The sequence below is a fragment of the Botryllus schlosseri genome, chromosome 14 (genome assembly GCF_051294905.1).
Source record: "Botryllus schlosseri isolate E-star chromosome 14, Bs_hap1, whole genome shotgun sequence".
NCBI lineage: Eukaryota > Metazoa > Chordata > Ascidiacea > Stolidobranchia > Styelidae > Botryllus > Botryllus schlosseri.
The window spans coordinates 25,511,953-25,535,409 of NC_137249.1; the positions used below are offsets into that span (position 1 = coordinate 25,511,953).

The window sequence follows — 23,457 nt, forward strand, 5'->3', positions numbered from 1 at the left end:
GGTCGTTGCTGTTCCATGTTTACATTCTATAATACCACTGAGTGTCCACTGTCCAAGTGTCCATGCACTGTGCGATACCCGCCCTGTATGGAATCAGTGTCCTGTGCTCACACTATGTTTTATTTTTTTATTATTTTTTAATATATTACTTTAACTTGGAAAATCATCGCTGCACACCTGATATATCAGGCAAAAAGGCCAGCGATTCCAATCAGGATACCCGCGATATCTGATAATATCCACGGCCCCGCAGTCATCATAGACATAGACATCCGAAATATTATATAGAAATATATAATTTCTTATATACTGATTTTCAGAACTCTGAAATACTGCATTGTTAAATTAGTCGCAAGGAATTCCTACCGATTGAATGTAGTGCCATACTTCTTTAAGAGATACACTTTCATTGTGTCACTGCGTTCCGTACCGGCTATATGGAGAAAGATCTGTCTGAAATTAGCAACAAGCTCGTTGAAGCTACGATTGCTGCGAGTAATTCAACAACTGATGTGAGTATTCGCATTCATAGCTAGCTTTAATATCGTCACTGTGGAATCAGAGGTGCTTATGTCCATTTTCACATTGTTAGAAAACCAAGTGCTTGTAAAAATAGTAGCCTAATTTTCTTTGGGGTATATCTTGGTCATGGGCCAATGTATGTTCAAAATAGTGTGAATCGGAATCTCGGATCATTGAAAGGTCAGAATATCTTACGAATGAATATGTTGAGACTGGAAGGTTCATTTTATTTCTTCCAGGGCGGAGATACGGTAATGAAGTTAGCTGATCCTGGAGTTTGTTCCAGTTCGTTAAATCATGAGATTAACACTAACTTCATACACTGTGATCAACAGGTTTCCTTAATCCTGGGTTGATAAATCCTGATGAACGCGATAATCAACGTCATTGCTAATCCAGCTTTATTATCTCCGCCCTTGAAGCTATATTTTGACATGAGCTACTACCTACTATAACTCAGAAAAACAGCAATTAAAAAAATAGTGAACTCAATCTTTAAAATAGTCTGAATGATAGATTCTGAAAAAGACAATTTACTAATGGTAGGCTACGGTACTGAATGTTTCGGAACTATAAGCCTACCGATTCTACGTCCCCCGTGATTTCAGCTACTAGCCTGGCACCGCCGGTACTGGTATATCACAAAGTAGGTTAGGGACCATGTCTTCGGCAATATGGCACATTTATTTGGCTAATATTTGATATTTATCTGTAATCAGCCAAATAATTGTTATTCCACTTTTCTATGCAATATGTTTCAAAACGGTGGTTATGGAGTAGGCTATATTCTTAAAGACTATACCATATGCGAAATGTTTCAGCTTGATATAAAGCACGTTCAACCCACATAGAAATTATTCTTTGTTCTGAATTAGAATTTTGCAAGCTATGGCGTTGAGTTGGTGCCCCTAGTAGAATAATATCTTACACTAATGCATATATTTCTTTGCATACGGTATGATATGTTATTCAGTATACTATCCAAGTAACGGTACACGTATTCCCTATTGAAGGCCTACATTACAAATTTCACCTACATTGTCATTACATTGTTTGATTTTCTAAAATAAATACTGTGTACCAAATTTAGCCCAATTCCGACCAGTGCAATCCCAAAATGAAATTTTAACCATTCTTGGAAAGGAAATAATTACGGTATGCAAATTTTGTCACTTCACCATGACCTAATACCGCGTTCCAGGCATGCCCGAAGGGAAAACATTGCTTTTTCATGTGTTTACATCTTTAAAAGAAACTGTGATAGAATTTCAATATAAACATTCCTAATTAATGAAAAAAGTGTGACATTCAATAAGTAATTATTTGTTGACTTCATGGAAATAACCTCATTGAAACAACATGTTATTAGGCTTGAATCATGATACCGGTGTTCTGTTGTGTGATATTCTTATAGGCATTATGCTGGCTCAGGGTCATCGCTAGTAACAGTGCCATAGCCAATAAGTTGGTTTTTGGGGCAGATACTCAGCCCATTTCAAACTAGAAACCCTGTCCTATAAATGCAGATTCTATCTCCAATATGTCTTTTCTCATTTGCAAAAAATCCAATTTGATCCGATAAAATGAGAATGAACGAGTTGTTACGGAATTGAATCTAGATGGTTTTGTTTTAGTTAGATATGGAATTTTGTAGGTCGTTACTTGAACATTTTGAGAATCCAGCAGTTTTGCAAGTCTGATTGTTATTGTGTTGCAGGAATCGCGTCATCTTAATCAATATCATCTGAGAGAAGAAATCGGGCAAGGGTCCTACGGGATGGTGAAACTTGCGTACAATGAGGCAGATCAAAGCTACTATGTAAGTGGTAATATGAATGGCCGTTTCAATGAGTGGATACCAGGGCTGGGCACAATGATCCAAGCACTCTAATCTGAATCGGGTATCAATTCTAAAGTTTGAGTCGAGTGTTACAAGATAATTTTCAAGTAAGCTACTGAAATTAAGCGATTTTTCCCACTAAAATTTGATTTATCAACAAGAATTATAGTTTGGATTCTATACTGTATTAGACTGTATAAAGATGCGAACCTCGGTTGGTCATATCGTAGCATCTGAACAGGGTCGTAACCAAGTCACAAGTCGGTGCTAAGTCGAGTCATTTTCACTTCAAGTCCCAGTTAAAGTCAGGTTTCAACGGTTTGAGTCCAAGTCGCAGTGTTGCGACTCTAGTCCAAGTCATTATGTTCACTGTTCATTTTTGAGCTCAATCCTGTTCAAGTCACTTTTTTACGATTCTGCTTTGGTGATATGGAATGCCTTCCATTCATAATATACTAAGTTTCCTCACTTTACACAGTGTCGGACCCTATTTTACAAATACCAGTTGTGATGGATGAAATGCCGATGCGTTAGCTTCGAGTTCTTCAAAGTCACAACGAAATGCCTCTCTTGGTCGCGCTAGTATTGAGGCATGCGGAAGTGACTCGAGTACAAGTCAAGTCAATGCACAAATTGCCGTCGAGTCATTTTCCATATTTACAAAATGTCTCGAGTCAAGTCGAGACTTTCAACTGAAGCTCAAGTAGAAGTAAGGATTTCGAAGGGGTCGTAGAAAATGGACGGGCTTGCAAGTACTCGGTAAGTATTTTAATAAGTAGATTAGATCATTGGCCACATACTTTTTGCACATGATCGGAGCTGACTACAGGCTACTAATAAATGCTGGTAATCTAATTCTAATTTGATTTCTCATATGCACTCATTTTAATTCTAATATCATTTCTGCTCAACTTCAACATGCTACAGGAGAATGGGAGCGGGCGAAACGAGTCAAACTTTGTAAAGTCATTTGTCAATGGCCGTCCTCGTGCTTATGAGAATCAACTACCGTTTGATATGAACTGAACAATGACAAAGTTTCTGTGAATTTAGTTATTTTCATCTGATTTGAAAAAAATCTGGTAGTTGTCATTCTCATTATAGTTTGATATGGAAAAAAATGTCTAGCTATCATTCCAGTTTTAATGTAATTTGGAAAAAAATGTGTTAGCTATCATTCTAGTTTTAACCTTTGTGGGAAAACCGTTGTTATCATTCTAGTTTGAATCTGATGTGGAAAAAACTGTGTAGCCATCATTCTAGTTTTAATCTAATTTTGGAAAAAACTGTAACTATCATTCTAGTTTTAATCTAATGTGGAAAAAATGCTTAGCTATCATTCTAGTTTTAGTCTAATTTTGGAAAAAACTAACTATCATTCTAGTTTTAATCTAATTTTGGAAAAAATGTAGCTGTCATTCTGATTTTAATCTAATTGAAAAAAAACTGTGTTAGCTATCAGTCTATTGTTTACCTTTGTGGAAAAACTGTAGCTATCATGCTAATTGTAATTTGATTTGTAAAAGCTGAACATTTTCTAGATCCAACCCTGCATTTGTCCATCTTGCCTTCCATTAGTTGGGAATGCTTTTTTCGTGAATAGATTTGAGATTCTGCACACAGAAGTGGTTAGGTTAGTAGTGAAATAATTGTAGTTGTACTTGTACTTCAAGTACATTTTGCCCAGTTGCCTACTTACACTACTGTATTGCATTTTTTTCAGGCAATGAAAATTCTATCCAAGAAGAAGCTTCTAAGAAAAGCAGGACTCATAGGTGGGATTGTTATGTTTGCATTAATGCAGAATAGGCTGATCATTGTCAGAACAGTATCCGATAATTAGGGGTGATCACTGATCAGTAATCAACCACCTCTACTTCTCAAAGTTAGACAAGTAGAAAATTGTCAGCTTTACCAAAATTAGAATGATAGCTACACAGTTTTTTTCAAATTAGATTAGCATTAACGGTAATGTAACTCTAATCCAGTTGTTCTCAAACTTTTCTAGGCATGCCTACATTGATTATATTGAGAAATTTCACGCCCCTCTTATGGTCATATCAAAAAAATAGTAAAACTAGAGCAACCAGAATATTTGCAATCACGATGTCGTGGAAGGTTTTGACTCTCAAATATAAAATTTGGACTACACATAGAACAAAAAATCATGAGCTTGAGGTAAATCGCACCGTGCCCAAAAAAATTTCCTAGAAATATTTTGTCAAAACTATTCATGTGCTACGGCAGAATGATCATAATAGATGTTTTAGCCATTTTGGTGTCTAATCAAGTCTATTACTTCACTTGAGCTTAGCTCATACATACCTGACCATAAGCTAAATCAAAATCCAATTGCGCAGGCCGCACGTCATTTAAAATTGGTACACCGGACCAGCAATTATTTTTCTCTACGGGTCGCTGGGGTTCGACAACAGATTCATTCAATTGAGTACTTATAGGCCACCATAAAATGCGCGTCTTACGAGTGGCATACTACTAAATATGTAATAATTGAGTATACTCAGAGTGGCTACTTTGACGTTGTGACCACTTGGATTTAAATCCTTGTTTTTTCGATTCAAAAGGGATATACATGGCATATGACATGACATTATAAGGTAAATGTCCTAATTATCCATAACTTGTGCGCCTTTCTTCGCACCATCAGCTAACAGCTACACGCATTCACCAGTTACTCTTAATTCAGGGACATCTTCTTAACGGTACAAGGTCCGGCATCACTCAATATCTAGCATCCGTATACGGATGACGATGCAATTATGAGATTTAAAATCGTTATATGATTGGGATTATTGCCGTTCATGAAGCTTGGAAGTGTCGGCACAAATTGAACAACCCCCCCCTCAGTTGAACAACTACTGCTCTCATCTTATTTGTCAAACGTAGATAACCATGCTATCTCTCTCTAGAGATCCTAGTCAGCCTTTGATATGCTCAGTAAATATAGGTAGACATACATGTTTGTTTATGACTAGCGCTCTAATACAGCTGTATCAAGAAAATGCCTCAACTGGACTGCCCCATTGAGGACTGCCCATGGAAGTCACAGGATTTGGCTGAGGCGTTAGCTCCTGCCCTCATCAAAGCCCTCGAAATCCACGACAGGACTGTTCATGGCGCTGCTACAACTGAGTCTGGGCCCCCGCTCAAATTGGAAAAGCCGACTATCGCATCGGGATGCGATCCCGAGAGATGGTCAGCCTTCACAAGAGAGTGGCGTATGTACAAAACTGGCTGTCGCATCTCCGACAACATGGCCTCTACTGCTCTCTTCCACTGTTGTGACTCCGAGCTACGTGCCGATATACTGAAGGATATCCGACGCGACATTGATGCCATGACAGTTGAAGATCTGCTCGCTGCGGTCAAGCGCTTGGCTGTGAAAGACGAAAGTATACTAGTGCACCGACTCAGGCTCAGCAAGATGGTTCAGACCCCCGGCTCTAGCATCCGCACCTTTCTTGCCAGCCTGCGTGGTCAAGCTGCCTTGTGTCAGTACACATCGACCTGTCGGGAGGAGGGCTGCAACCACGTCTTCGATTACAGTTCTGAGATCATAAAGGATAACCTTATTCGGGGCATCGCCGATCCCGATATCCTCTCTGATATCCTCGGTGATGCTGCCACAGACCGCTCCCTGGAAGACACTGTCTCCTTCATCGCCAGAAAGGAACAGGGACGCCTGACGCACTCCGAGGTCGGTAATTTCCCTGCGACACCACAGTCTGCAGCTGCTGTTCAACCTTCCAGGATGTGCTGGGCCTGCGGCGGACGGGCCCATGCCCCCCGCAACGACCGTGACGCACGGAAAAGCAAGTGTGAAGCCTGGCATTCACTGTGCACGAAATGCTCGTCCAAAGGCCATTACACAAATTGCTGCAGGCAATGCCTAGACTGTGGGAAATGGGGCCACAAGGATAAATCGTACCGGCTTTGCGCGAAGCATAAGTCCAAGCAGTTGGAGGCCCGGAGTGAATCCTCCTCCAGCCCTGCTGAAAGAACTGCTAGCTGCATCGACTCTCAGCTCTCGAATGACGCCCTGTGCTGCCCCTCGGAATCTCTCGAGGCAAAACAGATAGCATCACTTTCAGCTATGGTGAATAGACTCGATCATCACGTGTTCGATGATGGCTGGAAAGTACGGCCATCCAAACCTCACCCTGTCGTACTGGTCTCGATGAACTTGCTCCCCGATGCACATTCTCTGCTGGGTCACCCCATTCGAACCTCCGCTCGGCTTTCCTCCATCCGGACTTACATGGTAGCTGACACGGGTTGCCAGAGCTCCATCATTCCCTTGTTCATCGCTGTGCGACTGGGTATCAACCGCCGTGATCTGCTCCCTGTTAAGCTAATCAAGGAGGGCCCATCTCATGCAGACTTGGGCATAGTTGGTGGAATCGCTGTGGATATCAGTTTCGCGGGACCCGGTGGGACTGCGAGGACAGCCCGCATCATGTGCTATGTGTCGTCGACGCTTGACAGATCCTACCTCTGCAGGGAAGCCCTAGCCACGCTCGGCATCATACCGGAGGATTTCCCGTACAATCGTGGCTCGCAGGATGTTCATACAACGGCAGCGATCGAACAAAATGATCCTGCCTGCTCCTGCCCTCGCCGTGAACCTCAGCCACCGCCCCTTCCCGACACCCTACCTCCTGGTTTAAAGCCAACTAGGGAACATGTCGACCGATTAAAGGGCTGGTTACTGGATTACTACGGCTCGACTACGTTCAATGTATGCGAACACCAACCTCTGCCACTGATGACAGGGGAAGAGCTGCATCTGCACGTTGACCCGGATGCCACGCCCGTCGCGACGCACAAACCCGCTCTGGTCCCCATTCACTGGCAAGAACAGGTGCACTCTGACCTAGAGAGGGATGTACGCTTAGGAGTGCTCGAAAGGGTCGGTACTAATACCCCCACCACATGGTGCTCACGGATGGTTGTCACCGGCAAGGCAGATGGTTCCCCGAGGCGCACGGTCGACCTGCAACCTCAGAACAAGCACTCTGTACGACAAACACACCATGTCCCGGCGCCGTTCCACTTAGCGGATCGAGTACCCCAGGGCATGCTGAAAACGTAACCGATGCCTGGAATGGCTACCACTCCGTGCCAATCAGAAAGGAGGACCGACACATCACGACCTTCATCACACCATGGGGACGCTATCGATACAAGGTTGCACCGCAAGGCTTCCTGGCGAGTGGTGACGCATATACTCAACGTTTCGACGCAATCATCTCCGACTTCCCAGACAAAGTGAAGTGTGTCGATGACACTTGCATGTGGGCGGAGGACATTGAAACTGCTTTTCTTCAGACATGCCGATGGCTTGATTTATGTGCCCGTAATGGCATCACTCTGAATCCAAAGAAATTTCAATTTGCGCAAGAAGAAGTGGACTTTGCTGGATTAACGATCTCTATGACCAACATCCGCCCATGCACCAAGTTCCTCAACGCAATAAGGGACTTCCCTATACCTGCTGACATTACCGGGGTGCGAGCATGGTTCGGACTGGTGAATCAAGCAGCGTACACCTTTGCCATGGCACAGCAGATGACGCCATTCAGAGACCTGCTGAAACCGGCCCGGAAATTTGCTTGGTCTGAAGAATTGGAACGCGCCTTCCAGCTGTCAAAAGAAGCGATCATTTCTGAAATTGAGAATGGTGTGAGACTCTTTGACCCTAGCCGACCAACATGCGTCGCGACTGATTGGTCTGAAACCGGGATTGGCTTTTTTATGACACAGAAGTACTGCAAGTGCGCTCCTGTGACGCCGTCCTGGTGTCCGGATGGATGGAAACTATGCCTGGTCGGAAGCCGTTTTACTCACCCAGCGGAGAGCAGATACGCCCCCATTGAGGGCGAAGCACTGGCCGTCGCATATGCGCTCCACCAAACGAGATATTACGTCCTTGGGTGCACCCAGCTGATCGTCGCCACTGATCATAAGCCTCTTGTGCGGGTCTTCAATGACAGGTCCTTGTCGGACATCACCAACAGACGGCTCCTCAACCTCAAGGAAAAGACCCTTGGATACCGCTTTCAGATTGTCCATGTGCCCGGCAAGAGCAATCACGTTGCAGACGCTGCATCCAGGAACCCGCATGGCCCTCCCGTCAGGCTTGAGCTGCCCGGAGAGGCACCCGAAACTGATCGACGATGAGCCAGACTTTGCTGACGATGCTTCAACCGTGGCTGCCGTTACTGCCAGTCTTCGGGCCTCGACGACGGTTGTCACATGGGACATGGTACGTGAAGCTACCTCTTCTGATAGCGACCTTCAGCAACTGAGCCTGTATATCAGTGAAGGATTTCCGACCGACCTCCGCATCATGCCTGCTAGCTTGCGTCCTTACCACAGGTTCTCGTCGATGCTAAGCACTGTGGAGGGCGTTATTCTTATGGGACAACGGATCGTGATACCCTCGAGTCTGCGTCATGAGATCCTGACCGCGTTGCATGCCGGGCATCAGGGCACTTCTGCCATGAATGCTAGGGCGAGGGACTCCGTTTTTTGGCCACTGATCACAGTCGACATCTCTCGCATTAGAGACCAGTGTGGTCACTGCCACAGGATCGCGAAATCCAACCCCATGCAGCCTCCAGCCGTCCTGACACGCCCAGAGTACCCTTTCCAGATGATCTGCAGTGATTACTTTTCTCACAATGGCAAGGACTATGTTGTCATTGTCGATCGGTACTCTAACTGGCCGATTGCGTGTAACTCGAACTCTGGTGCCGTTGGACTCATCTCGCAGCTACGGCAAACCTTCGTGACTTTTGGCATTCCAGAAGAGCTGACTTCTGATGGCGGGCCACAGTTTACTGCTGGAAAGACCCAGGCATTCTTGAAATCGTGGGGCGTAACCCACAGAGTATCTTCGGTCGCCAACCCACACGCGAACTGTCGAGCCGAACTTGCAGTCAAGACGGTGAAACGGATGCTCATGGACAACACATCCAGCGGCGGCTCATTGGATGCTGACAAATTCCAACGAGCTATGTTGCTGTACCGCAATTCCATTGACCCGGTGACTAAGGTCTCCCCTGCGATGATCATATTCGGACGCCCTATTCGCGATGCTATCCCGATCCCATATGCGCGCTACGTACCCCATGAATCATGGCGAGAAATTGTAGCCCACCGGGAACTTGCCATGGCACGGCGACACTGTCGCGAATACGAAAAATGGAGCGAACACACCAAGATACTGCCTGCTTTGAAAGTCGGTGACCATGTATACCTGCAGAATCTAGTTGGGAACCATCCGAAACGCTGGGAGAGAACAGGCGTTGTCGTCGAGGTGCGCCAGCACCACCAGTACGTCATTCGCGTTGACGGGTCTGGCCGCGTAACCATACGGAACCGACAACACTTGCGCCGCTTTACGCCATTCTCAGTGCCCGGACACCCGACATTTACAACGACATCGCTTCAGGATACTGGACCTGCGACGGGCCACCCCGAGGTCCATACCACACCGTCTGCTGCCTCAGAACCAGCCGCTCAGCCGGAAAACTTGCCTGATGATGTCTACGAGCCTCCTGCAACGACGACCCCACGGCCAACGCTGGCCCTGGCTCGCTTACAGCCATACAACAAGCCAGGACTGTCAGAATCTCATCCCTTGCCCAGGTCACGACGCGCTGTCGTCGATCCTTGAGAGAGACTGTCTTTTGTGCTAGTATCGCCTTGGCACTCCAAGACTCGTCTGTGGGGAGGGGAGATAGATAACCATGCTATCTCTCTCTACAGATCCTAGTCATCCTTTTCCTCACCCTTACTTGAGACTGAAATGCTAGGGGGGGGGAAGGATAGCAATTTACCATTTCGTTGCAATACGTTTCTTTCTGCGTTGTGATATTTATTTCCATTCTGTAAGGCTGTCGGAAAAGTATTTCATCCTTTGATATGCTCAGTAAATATAGGTAGACATACATGTTTGTTTAAAACGTTTTTATGCTCTAATTTTAAATTTAATTCTATGTCATAGTTGTGAATTCAGCAATTCTAATTTAATTTGGAAAACAATGCGTAGCTACAATTCTAATTCTAATCTAGCTTGAAAAAGCTGAAAATTCTCTATTTGTCCGAATCGTTGTCGATGGCTTGTATCGTAGCTGTGTGATTTTTAAAACTGCACTCTGTTACAGGAAGACTCCCTCCGAGTAAAAGAGGCAAAGCCAGATCGACACCACTCAACAACGTTTACCAGGAAATAGCCCTCCTGAAAAAACTGGATCACCCAAATATCGTCAAACTAGTCGAGGTATGCGATTCCGAATTTTTCATGTACAATTTTGCGGCTTTCAAACATAATCCACCGACACATCAACGATGAAAGTGAGATCTTCCAAACCTTATTTAACGTTCATTTACAAATCAATAGAAGTTATCTGTTTTATTATTTTCATATTATTCATTTCATTCCCAACCAAGATACATCATCATCTGTCTGCTATTGGCTCAACGAAGTGATCAATTATGATGATATCGCGGTCATAGATAAAAGATAAGTTTTCATTGTTGTAGTCAAGTGGAAGTGGGAGCAACGATGTGAATTTATTCTGGATTACAAAATAAATAAAAATGTAAGGCCTACTTTTGCTTGAAAATCTGAAAACTGTTAAGCACAAGTGGAAGTAGCAAAAACATCACCATAAACATTGGAGTAAGTGATGTAAGCAGGCAAACCTACTTGAATACTCTGAATCACTAGAACAACTCCACTCAGAGCAGACTTGTACCAACTACCAATCCAGTTAGTTGAGGATCACCTAACTACTGAGCACTTTTGACTAGTTTTGGTCCTAGTTTTTGAGAAGTGAGTAGTTCCAGTACCATTCGCACCTTTGAAAAATAGTTGGTGTGTCGTCGTTTGGTGAGAATCGCGCGTTCTGTTGTGTGATGTTCTTGCAGTCATCGCTAGAGCTCTTGAAGTCCTCACGACTCGCTACTAACAGTGACGCAGCCAGGTGTGGGTTTTGTATGGCCTTCTGAAACGCAAATTCCATCTCCAATCATTCTTGGCTCATTTGCAATTTGGAAATTCGTACCATCAGCTATTAGTTAGTTTTGTTTCACATATTTAGTTGCGTATTTTTAAAGGTTGTTAGTTCTAATTGTAGTTCCAGATGCCCATTTTGAAAATCCAGTAGTATGTACATGTCTGTTCATTAATAACTTCCTCTGCGTCGCCGCATGTCCAAATTTAAGTATATTACAGGGACTTCACTATGACAAACATCTTGAGGTCACAACCCTCTTTCAAAAGGAAGTTTAATCATTTCCTCTGTACGCAGGGAAATTTGGCCATCTGGAGTCACTGCATATTGAATTGCGTGTAGTCGCTGAAAGCCATTCTACGTTGGTCGATATAATGCATCTAAGATTTAAATATTTGGGAGCTATCTATATATCTATCATCCCAAACTGCTTGTCAACCTGAGTACTTGCCTGATTCTTCAATTTCAGAACTTTGCCAGATACAAAATTGTTTCATGTTTGACTAGCTTTGCAGTTCTCAAGCTACCCTTAAGCTTACGATTGGTCAACTTTCAAAAACCACAATCGACCCAGAATGTAACTTACGACAAAAGTCTGTAACTCAAAGCAAAGAATTGTAACAGCAATTTGATGCAAAATTTGCTGCTGTATTTCTGATTATGCACCTATTTTTGATTGGTTTTATCGGATCTTTTGCAAGGCCCAACTCTGGTAAAACTCAATTTTAACTGCTACCTTAGCTTTCATTAGGATAGTCTACTATCATCATATTATATTATCATATTGCTGGTCTTGAACTAGTTGTAGGTTACTTTTAAACAGTCTTGTTCAACACTTTTGGCATTGTGACGTACGATATGTCCATGTTCAAATTAGACCACGAACTCTATACCAAGTCAGAAAGCATTCTGAATTATGAATCAATGTAAAGTTCTGTGTGGTATTTACCTACTTAATGGACAAGCCTTCAGATTCTCATGATTTGTAAATTGTCAATCAAAGTTGATTAGAAGTGAACCACTGTACCAGACTACTCTAGATAGGCTATTACAAGGTGTCTATAATTAGACCAATTAAAGTAGAATGCCGGTATTCTGATTCTAGTTCAATTTTTTAAATGTTTCTTGCTCTAATTCTGATCTAATTTGTGAAATGTTTCTATGCTCCCTTTTGAATTTTAATCTAATTTATGCTTTTGCTATTCTAATGCTTTTCAGAATAAACACTGATTTGATATACACTGGACTTCATTCAATGTCCAAGTCTTCACGAATTCAGTAATTCTGATCCAATTTGGGAACGACTGTATTTAGCTATAATTTTAATCCTAATCTAATTTGAGAGGCTGAAAATTTTCCTGATGATCAATTCTGCACTGTACTGGTAGCAGAAGCTCTGGAACGTAGCAGAAACAAAATATGCAGTTGTTTATTTTTCTTTGTTGAAAAATTGCATGCATATATGTCTCAGCTTCACTGACTTTTGTTTCCCAATTGTATTCTTAGGTCTTGGACGACCCTGGTCAAGACAAACTGTACATGGTGTTCGAGTTGATGGCAAAAGGGTAACGATTACAGTTTTTGTTTCGTTTTGCTTGATCAAAAATATACAATATACATGGAACAAGGAAGGTGTGATCAAATTTGAAACTTTTGTTAAAAGTATTTTTTAGATAACTTTTATAAATGAACTAGTCATAATTAGGGCTAGGCAAAATCGAGTACCTGAGTGATTCCATTCTGAATCACTTACCAATCTTTGAGTCGAATATTCGAGTATCAATCATTATTACGTCACAACAAAATGTAATCTGTCAAAGTTCAAAATGTACCTTTTATGCGACCCCAAAGAATATAATGCCTGTTATTCATCACATTAAAGGTAGTTTGGTGTTTCTTTGACCCTACCGATTTCATCGCCCTTTGTGACAATGTTGTGGGAGGATCTTAACTTCGGAAATGTTTGCCAGTAACATTAGCAGCTTTGTACTATAGCCTATGTTTCGGATGCTGCGATACGGCCAATCAAGGTTTCAAGGGTTCCACGGTCGAAAATAGCATCGAAACATAATTCGTGTTGATGAAATAACTTTCAGTAGCAAGGAGCTTATCATTCAGCACGCAAAAAATAGTCTTTTCCTACTGGACTCGAATCATTTTAAAACATACTTACTCGATTCAAATTCGAGTACTCGAATCATAGTGCCCGGCCCTTGTAGTTGCGAGTTTTTAAAAGTGACTAGTTATAGTTTTAGTTGCGACTTATGTAAAGTGACTAGTTCTTGTTTTAGTTCTGTTTTCGGATTTAAAAAAATTATTAGTTCTTGTTCTCAGGCCTTAATATCCACTAAAGGCATGCGGCCCCTTGACCAAATCTACTTTTTTTAAGGTACTTTTCATACCTTGCCATTTCCTATAGTGTCGATTCTAATGCATTGTCCGTGTGGTATAGTATTTCATTGTCATTTTGTGTGTTTCCACTTCAGGGAAGTAATGGAAATCCCAACAACGGACACCCTTTCAGAAAATCTAGCAAAGTCCTACTTTCGAGATTCTATCCTGGGGCTGGAATATTGTATGTGGAATTTTATTCCCCCCTAACTCAGTTTCTGACTCAATTCACTTGTTGCAGTGCACTTTCAAAAGATCATCCATCGTGATATCAAGCCTTCCAATTTACTCTTGGATGACCAAGGCCGTGTCAAGGTATTGGCTGCGTAATCTTGTATATATATTCAATATCTCGTATCATACATAATAATGTATCATCTATACACAATATAAACCATGGGTCCCCAACCTTTTTAAAACCAAGAGCTACTTCTTGGGTACCGAAGAATGCGACCGTCTACCAGCTACATCCACTGTTTTGCAATATGTTGGCTCAACTTGCTCCGGAACTCGCTCCAGCAGCTCTGAGTTCAGTTGCGTTGTCGTACTGTGCACTGAAGCGACTTATTTGCACCAGGTGGGCGACAGCGGGCATCGCACTATACGGTAACTAATACAATATACAACATTCAATGCTATATTATAGCAAGAGAGGTCGAGGAGTGTTGAATGCGCTTACATTATTGTTAGCAGCAAAACCCAAAATCACATTTCATACTGCCGCCTCGCGCCCACCTATTGGTATCCAGGGGCAGGCAGTAATGAAGTGCTCATAGTTTTTATCGAAGAACTCACATTGTTTTTGCTTGTACTGCTTACACAAGTGCTTACGTTGTGCTCAAATCGGATATGCTGGTATCACTTTTATGAGTGAAATTGTCATGACGATTGCATGAAATAGCCTCTATGTCATGTTAACAGAATGTAATTTCGAAAATGACACCTATTTGCAGTATCATGGGTCGTTTTTGCGTTATTCATGAGTGTACAACTTTTAACTTGGAAAGTGGCCACCTTCGTTTCTAACTGCTAAAATTTTTATTATATGACCCACCGGCCAAATCTATCTCGTGTAAGTACTTCAGTCGTTTTCAGATTTCCCATTTTTAGTTCCACTTGAAGTAGTTTTGACGTGTAATTGAAATTGCTACTGCTATTTGTAATAGAATAGAAATGTACGCAGTCACTTCTTTTTCTGCTTGAGGAATTAAGTTGTGGAAGTAGGCAAAACCCACTTGAGTTCTCAGAAAATGTACAAGTGCTTTGTTAGTGACTGCCTCTGTGGGGGAAAACGATGTTGCATCGTTACCCCGGTGAATGAAGTCTGCAATTTATTGTAGATTGCCGATCTGGGTGTGAGTCAAGAATTGTTGAATGCGGACGATCAAGTTTCATCCACGGCAGGAACACCGGCTTTTCATTCTCCAGAGGCAGTCTCGCCGCAACGCACAAATATTCAGGTGAGGCGGATCGCCGAATATCCAACCCTGACCCTATGTGAGATAGTTCAAGGCCTGTCAGGTTGAGCTAGGCACAATGATACAAAGCACCAGAATCTGAATACAGTACAAATTGCAGTGGTTCCATTTCAGTAACAGGACATGATTCTATCTGCTACTAAAATGATGCGCTCCTATACACAAGTCTACTTAAATTATACTTTCAATACGATTTTCCACAGTGGAGGCTTTGAAACCTCGATTGGTCGTATCGCAGCATACGAAACATGGAGTGTGAGGCTACGCACGTTACTGGAAATGGCATTGCCGTGAAGCCTTGATTGAGCCACAGCATTGTCACAAAGTACATGGTCTGAAAAAATACCAAATCATCTTCGATGTGATGTAGATGTGGCGGCATATTCTTTGTGATCACTAGACTCGAAGCCTAACACCCAGTTCAGTTCGGTACTTGATTTTGTCCTGCCTTACCTATAACCCCGTTATATTCAGTCGATATTGTATCTGGCGTAAGACGCATCTCAAAAGTGAAGAGCATTCATTTGAACAGCTTCGCAGCCAATGAGCCATTCCTATGCTTGCTATGCAACTAATAGAGAATGAAAAAAAGAATGTGTACGTCAATCTCAATATATCACTCAATTAAGTACTTTATTATTGACTACCTAATGTATTACTTCCTGCGCGTCTGCATGGACATTGGACAATATTGATCTGTTATGCTCATGCTCATGGATTACTTTATTCCAGGGAAAGCCGTTGGATATCTGGGCGATGGGTGCTACTTTGTATTGCTTCCTTTATGGCAATGTTCCTTTTGATAATGCAAATATGATGGATTTGCACCGACAGATACTGAACGATCCATTGGTCTTCCCCTCCAGGTAATGCTATATACATACTTGGACAATGTACTGGATTTTTGAATACGCAACTACAACTACTCACTTTTCAAAATTCCCAACTAGAACCAACTAGTACTCTAAAAACCAGTAGCTGACCGTCGACCAACTAGATTGGTAATCTGTACAAGTATGGCTCTATATATTGATAGTTAGACATACTAAAAGAAGCTTATTGAAGCAGTCATCAAGCAGCCAAGAAGTGTGCAATGTGGAAGATTGTTCGAGTCATGTAAAAATGTACGGTACTATTTTTCTGTAGAAGCAAATAACCATTTTGCCACTATTTAACTAGGGCTGGGCAAAATCGAGTACCTGAGTGATTCGATCCTGCATCAAGCATTTGGCTTCGAGTCAAGTATTCAAGTATCACTTATCATCAAGTCACAACAGTATGGAATATGTGAATAGTTGAAATATGCACCTTTATGCGGCCACGAAGTATATAATGCCAGTTCCACTTCGCATTAAAGACGATTTAGTATCTGTTCGACTGCAACTATCTCATTGCACTTTGTGACCATGCTGTGGTTGATCGCGACAAACATTTCATTACAGGGGAAAAATAGAATCGAAACATATCATTTTCGTTGATAAATCAACTCTTAGTGGCAAGGAGCGTATCATTTCTGCACTGGCAAAAAACATCTCTCGCTACTCGTGTTGAATCGGCAATATGAATACTCGATTCAGATTTGAATACTCTTATAATTGTAAATGATACTACTCCGTTCCGGGGCAGATGGTAGCCCATATCCTTCTGCGTCTTCAAATATCTCTCATTTTAGTCCGTCCATTGAGAAGAGCTGTCAAGACCTCATTTCTAAAATGATGATCAAGGACCCGTCCCAGCGAATCGCAATGCAAGACATTAAGACTCACCCATGGGTGACCTGCGGCGGTAACAATCCCATGGTCAGCAGGGCAGAGAACTGTCATAAGGTGACTGTCACGGAAGAAGACATTAAAGATAGCGTGAAACACATACCTCGCTTAGAAGCTTTGGTGAGTTCACAGCAAAGTTGTCATGTCGCGATTTTTCGTTGGCTCAACTTGAGGCAATTTGCGTATTGACTCGACTTGCACTTGACTGAAGCAAGTCATAATACTCGACACATTCTATATGACCTGATTAACGTCTCCCGTATGAAAACCAATAATTGAAAAATAGGCCCAGAAACTGTCTTATCTGTTTGAATAGACATAGGTTAGAGCGGGGAAAATGAGTAAATATGCTTCTGAAACCCTTGTTTTCACCGAAGAGTTTCATATGAGCGAGTTGAACCTGACTTGACCTGGTGATAAATTTAAAATGACTCGAGGCAAAGCTATAAAAGTGAGTTTGACTTGTGACATGTTTACAACCCTGGTTCACAATGCATTTTCATGTGAAATGTTTAAAACAGTGGTTCGTGTCCCTTACACTGATCTTGTAAGCCTTTAGAGAGAACCCCACGTTTTAGCCTGTTGTCTAAAAACGCAAATCTACCACAACACAAAACTAATACATTGCTATAGAATACTGGTGCACAAAATCAACTGAACAATACACAGCAGTGTCCTTAACCGGTTGGCACGGGCTGCTTTTTCCAAAAAATTTGCTTCACTTTTCAAAACTGAAAAACACGCCTTGATGGAATACGAAGCCAATAAGTCAGGGCTCGGCAACCTTTCAAATGTAGCATGCCAAAATGTCATATAAATTTTGGTCGCTACCTCACTAGACCTACGCAAAGCATTAGACGCATAATGTACGTAGTATTTGCAACTCATTTATTTTTAGTCGTGCTGTGATCGATATTCTGTGCTTGCTTTGGTCGTTTCCAAGTCCGCTATATTCGTTACCACAGCCAATAAGTGACCCTTGACAGGCACATCAATGTTGTTGAGATAATATGGCCTGATGATGAAAAATATGCCCACACCAGTATAATACAAGTCGGTTTGATGACAAAAACTTGTCTCATTTTACTATTTCATCTCGTCTTCTTGATTATATACATGCTTGCTGGCCTTGCTCTTGTCTGGCTTCGTGGCTAAACTGGTTAGGTGTTGAAATTCTGAATTTAACGGTATATTACTTATTGATTTCGTATTCCATTAAGATCATGTTTTTCAGTTTTGAAAAGTCCAGCAACATTTTTTGGAAAAAGATGCCGGAGCCAACCTGTCAAGTGTAGAAAATGACTCGACTCGACTTGAGCCACTTTGTGTTTCAAGTAGACTTGTAATCGAGCCATTGCGCATGACTCAAGGCCAATCCTGCCAGAAACTGTTTTTACTGTTTTAATATAAACTTGTTACGAATAGGGTCTACCAATTGGACTACATTGATACAGAAGTAGAAGGGAATTTAAACTCCTGTACAAATAAAAGTACCGTGCCTAGTTTTGCCTAAAATCTGAAAACTCAAATATTGGTTCAAGTAGAAGTCAAAATGATAACCACTCGAGTAATGATTGCAAGTAGAAAAAGCATGCTTGAGTACTCTGACAAAGTACAAGTGCTTTGTTACTGACCGACCATCTCTACTTAGAAATGTCCAAATGCGCCTGAAGCTTGATGCCATATCTTTTCAATATCGTCTGAATATATCGGGGTTACTGCCGAAGGTGCTCGATATTGGTTCACAATGGTAATCCCTTTCCAGATCCTTGTAAAATCCATGCTGAAAAGAAAGAGTTTCAGGAACCCATTATTGACAACACCATCGACTGGACCGAATCCAACTTAGCCACCGAAAAGTGCCTCTACCAACGTGACCAATGTGAAGAAGATACGCAAAGTCGGACATGAACCTTCATTCAGTTCACACCGGTGTTACCGCCGATAATGAGTTGGCAACGATGGCCGAGCAAAATCGTGTATGAGTGATCAGATTCGTAATCTGGTATGAAGCTTGGTGTCGCATATTGCAGTTTCACTCGTAATGACATCATTACCAAATGAAAGATGTGGAAAGTTCAAACAAACTTGTACCTTTTATGCGACCAATGAATATAGTGCCGGTTCTACATCACATTTAAGATGGTTTGGTATCTTTTTCAACCTTGCCTATTGCGTATGCTTTGTAATGCATGTTCGTATGCTGCGATGCTACTAATTGATGTTTCAAGGCTTCCGCGCCCGCAAACAGTATCGAAACTAGAACTGTAGCAGATGAATTAACTCTCACTGACGAGGAGCTTATCATTTTAGTCCTCTAAAAACTCTTCTCTCGCTAGTTAATCATTAGAATGAATACTCGATTCAGATTCAGCCTTATTCAAACCATTAGACGTGCAGTTAGCAAATTTTCGGTTGGAAGTAAATAGTATGCATATTTACGGTGGGACATTTTATCATTTAGATCTGACGAGAAATTGTTTCTCGGAATGTGTGAATGAGAAATAATGCTTGATCTTTTTCATTGCGTGGTATCAAGAAATATTGCAATATATTTGGAATGTATTTGACACCAATTCTGTTGAAAGTAGTAAATTTTTTGAAAAGAAAAGGCAACATTGTAATTAGCAGTTCCACCAAAAAAACAATACAATTAAGACAGTACCTAAAACTGCGCCAAGATTTCAAAAATTCTGAATTGGCTCAAACATAACTGGAAATTGGTGACTATGATGTCATTTTGATAGGATTTGTATTTGTGAGCTTTTTAATACTGCATGCGGTCTTTTTTTGTACTTTTATTTTTGAACAACCCTAATGGATATAAATACATAGCATTTAGTGTCCTTTATAATCATTGTAATATGTCAATGTTTCCAACTTTCTAAGTGCGCTATGTCTGATTACATCAGAACCGTTGAAAGTATCGTCAATGGCAGGGGTTCCTAACTCCATTTTACACCGTGGTCACATTTAAAAAAATCAAAGCCCTGCTCCTTAATTTTTGAACATGAAAGAATTAAGGAAAGTTAATACAATTTATAGCAATTGATAGTTAGAATGATAAAACAAACGCGACAATACATTAATTAGTAATTACCTATTCAGGTTATGTAATGACTGAGATTTTTTGTCTGACAATATTGAATATCCCAGACACTGCACTGCTTTGTTTTCAGAAGCAACATTGTGAAAACCCGCATTCACAGTGATATCTTGATCGGAAAGCCAACGGCAATGTCAAGTTACTGTACTATTGCTGTACTAGTATTTTTTATTAAATGCTACTCTATTTCTTTTGCTATTGTGGAGAGTAGACTTGAAGATGATGAATTTTTTCTTGGCATCCCTTGATGACCACGGACCATGTTCGGAACCCCTGGTCTATGTAATGATGGACGAAAACGTATAATATGATTTACTTGAAGATTGATTTTGGTCGTTAAACTCGTGAAGAACCTTTGATTTAAAGATAATCGTAAAAATGACTTTTTCAGTGATGTTGATTATAATGTATATTATTCTAGCACTTTTCGCGGACTCTGGTTGAGAAACACTGTATAAACTCTACTCCAAACCGAATTTGTTCCAATGCAGATTATGTCTTGTAGTATTGTCTCCCTACTACGCAACTACTGCTAGTTCAATATCGTGTGTTGTGCAAAAGATGAGTTTGCTTTCAATACCAAGTGGAAATTGCTACTCAGCTCTTGATTAAACAGTATATTTCTTATATGTGAACCGGAGTTCGTGAAACGCTCGTCTACCGGGTAGGATATGTCGGCCCTCTGTGTACGCGTGGTTGTCGAGTCGAGAGGGTACATTACCTTGAATAGTAATTGTAATAAGTCGTGAACACTCTTTATAAGGACCGACTGTGAGGACACGTTACTGATGTGAGTTTTTGCAACTTTTGCAGCTTCCGGCAGCTTTCTAGATAGGGGAGATGTGGTACCTATGGATCAAAAATTACAACATGATGTCAGGCCCGCTGACAGAAAGGTCCTGGAGTCTCTAGTTTGTCGTAAGGGCCAAAACCCACATGTTTGTGTTGAGGCTTATGTCTTGGAACATGAGGTGCAAAACGATCAAGAGATTAGGTACATTGGAGCTCGCTACCTTATGATACGTTGCTCCAACTTCCGTCTCGCGAGTATATGAGAAGAGCAAATAAACTCACGATACTGCCTGTTCTCCTCTTTAGCTCTAACTTGAGAATTCATAACAGTTTAAAAACGGTAAAGCAGCTTTTAGACTAAGACCAAAATCTGAGTTTTTGTGGCATATCTCGTGACCGGAGCCTTACCCATGAAAAGGAATTCATTTTTTACCAGTTGTATGCTACGATTTTAAGGACACCACAATTCTTCCCAACACAGCTCTACAAAACATGTCTGGCGCACGCGATTTCAAATTAGGGCGAATTAAATTCCTCTGCGTTTCGCAGTTGTACTACTATCCACTCTGATGGCAAGAACGGGACTATTCCGTACCGACGTCCGACAACGGAGCATATCCATATCGAACGGCTTGGCAGGGAGAACTAGAAGTTCTAGATATCCCTGGGTTTGGCTATCCAGCATAGGTCATTTTTACACCAAGGTTTTGACGCCGCTTATGCTTTTGGCTGATTTGACACCACAATTTATGAGCGGTTTGATGGCCAAAACTATACGTCCTCATGTGCCCGACTTAGAAAGGGTTGGCCTCGAAATGAATGAGTCTCATAGGCCTGAACTCGATCGTTGCACACCCCTACATTAGCTCATCCCAACGGTCTTCGACCATGTTTTCCAGAAAAACCATTCGGACAAATCTTATCATGAATTCCCATGATAAAGCCATATTTTCTGCATGTCTCGCTTATTGGCCACAGTACCCAACACAGTGACCTTGGATATGTGAAAAATATCGCAGGATTTTTTGCAATAAATTCAACAAATATTACATCAGATAGCTCTGGCACCGTGTCGACCCAAAATTAGACCCTTTGCGGTCCATACTTTAAAGGGGCACTGCACTCAAAAAATGATGTGGTCTCAAATTTAAGAGCAGAACGAAAAAAAAATTTTGGCCGCAGCCGTTTTCTTCAGAACGCCACCGTAATGGAGCTGCAATTTATTGAAATTTCCAGAGTTGCAGCAGTCGCGGCTCCGGATAATCTCTTAACCCGTTACATGGCACGATGACTTCATCGTCGCACTTGCTCGACGCGATTACGCAGAGGACGAACTTTAGATAGTTGTCAGTCGATGTTATGAATGACTCATGTCTTGCACACCAAGGCGGCGCTCAACGTACGGTGTTAGGTCAGGAGGATTTGTGTCTGGAGCTTGTCACGACTCTATAGTATTTGCCAGTTGAATGATACTGAGATGCCGTTACAGTTGTATATTGATGCAGATACAGCTGTCATTTTCAAGATGTATTATTGACTGCACAGTGCACAACCTTTGGAGTAGTGGTCTTGCGGAAGATACAGACACATGATATTTGTTAGACATATTTGCTTCAGAACATCGGCTGACAACTATCTGAAGCTCGTCCTCTGCGTGACTGCGTAATCGCGTCGAGCAAGTGCGACGATGAAGTCGTCGTGCCATGTAACGGGTTAAGAGATTATCCGGAGCCGCGACTGCTGCAACTCTGGAAATTTCAATAAATTGCAGCTCCATTACGGTGGCGTTCTGAAGAAAACGGCTGCGGCCAAAATTTTTTTTTCGTTCTGCTCTTCAATTTGAGACCACATCATTTTTTGAGTGCAGTGCCCCTTTAATAACCCTTGAAAGGGTAAAAATTTGCGTTACAGTAGGGTTACCATATTTTGGAATCGGAAAAGAAGGACACTTTTACGAAATCAGAAGAAGTTAGTTGATCAATCAGTCCGTTTTAATAATATTAATTATATTATTTCAAACATCACAAGACTGCGATACAATGAAAAAGATAGGAAGGTGTCGAAACAACTCGGAGTAGCCTTTAAGATCAGACAACCACCTTAGCCTAGGCGAAAAAGAGGAGAGGCATGCACAGTTGCACACTGAATGATAAGTAATGCGGAGAATATAAGACGCAAACGACAAAACGAAGTGGCATGTGGCGGAGGGCGAGGTCGAAGAACCGTGGTCCGGTAATCCTGAAGGCTGGCTAGTATTCATTTAGAAGAGATTGCTTGTGTTTCGACTTGAATGCGGACATGCTCGACGACTGTTACAAAAATATGGTAACCCTAATGTCCTATATGCCAGTGCATCTACCGTACATTTGTATTTTGCCGGATGAAACATTTGTATGCTAGGGATACCATATTTTGGAAATCTGAAAAGAGGACACTAGTAGTTAGTATGATCGGTCGTGACCTGGCAGGGGCTCTTATGGGCGGGGTCGCACGCGGCTGGGAAACCGGGGGTGGC

General features: G+C 41.9%; 2 protein-coding genes across 3 annotated transcripts in view; one reads left to right on the plus strand and one right to left on the minus strand.

Annotated features, from left to right (window-relative positions):
• Positions 1-23,457, minus strand: part of LOC145455462 (uncharacterized) — a 126,391-nt gene that overhangs the window by 97,407 nt on the left and 5,527 nt on the right. The gene's annotated exons all lie outside the window — the stretch shown is intronic.
• LOC145455461 (calcium/calmodulin-dependent protein kinase kinase 1-like) lies at positions 294-20,785 on the plus strand. 2 transcript variants are annotated; one of them, XM_080333440.1, is made up of 11 exons: positions 295-512; positions 2,240-2,341; positions 4,086-4,137; positions 10,555-10,670; positions 12,913-12,971; positions 13,893-13,981; positions 14,039-14,112; positions 15,138-15,257; positions 16,008-16,141; positions 16,948-17,164; positions 18,810-20,785. In XM_080333440.1, exons 1-11 carry the CDS (start codon positions 438-440, stop codon positions 18,891-18,893), a joined length of 1,122 nt encoding a protein of 373 aa, XP_080189566.1. In that variant the 5' UTR covers positions 295-437; the 3' UTR covers positions 18,894-20,785. The 2 variants fall into 2 exon arrangements, with proteins under 2 accessions (XP_080189567.1, XP_080189566.1); XM_080333441.1 differs by lacking the exon at positions 15,138-15,257 and having other exon boundaries at positions 294-512.

Bases quoted from the DNA above. Each gene is read 5' to 3' on its own strand.
- LOC145455461 (XM_080333440.1), top strand. From the start codon at position 438: ATGGAGAAAGATCTGTCTGAAATTAGCAACAAGCTCGTTGAAGCTACG. The intron at 513-2,239 runs GTGAGTATTCGC...ATTGTGTTGCAG, and splicing joins CGAGTAATTCAACAACTGAT to GAATCGCGTCATCTTAATCA. The intron at 4,138-10,554 runs GTGGGATTGTTA...ACTCTGTTACAG, and splicing joins AAGAAAAGCAGGACTCATAG to GAAGACTCCCTCCGAGTAAA.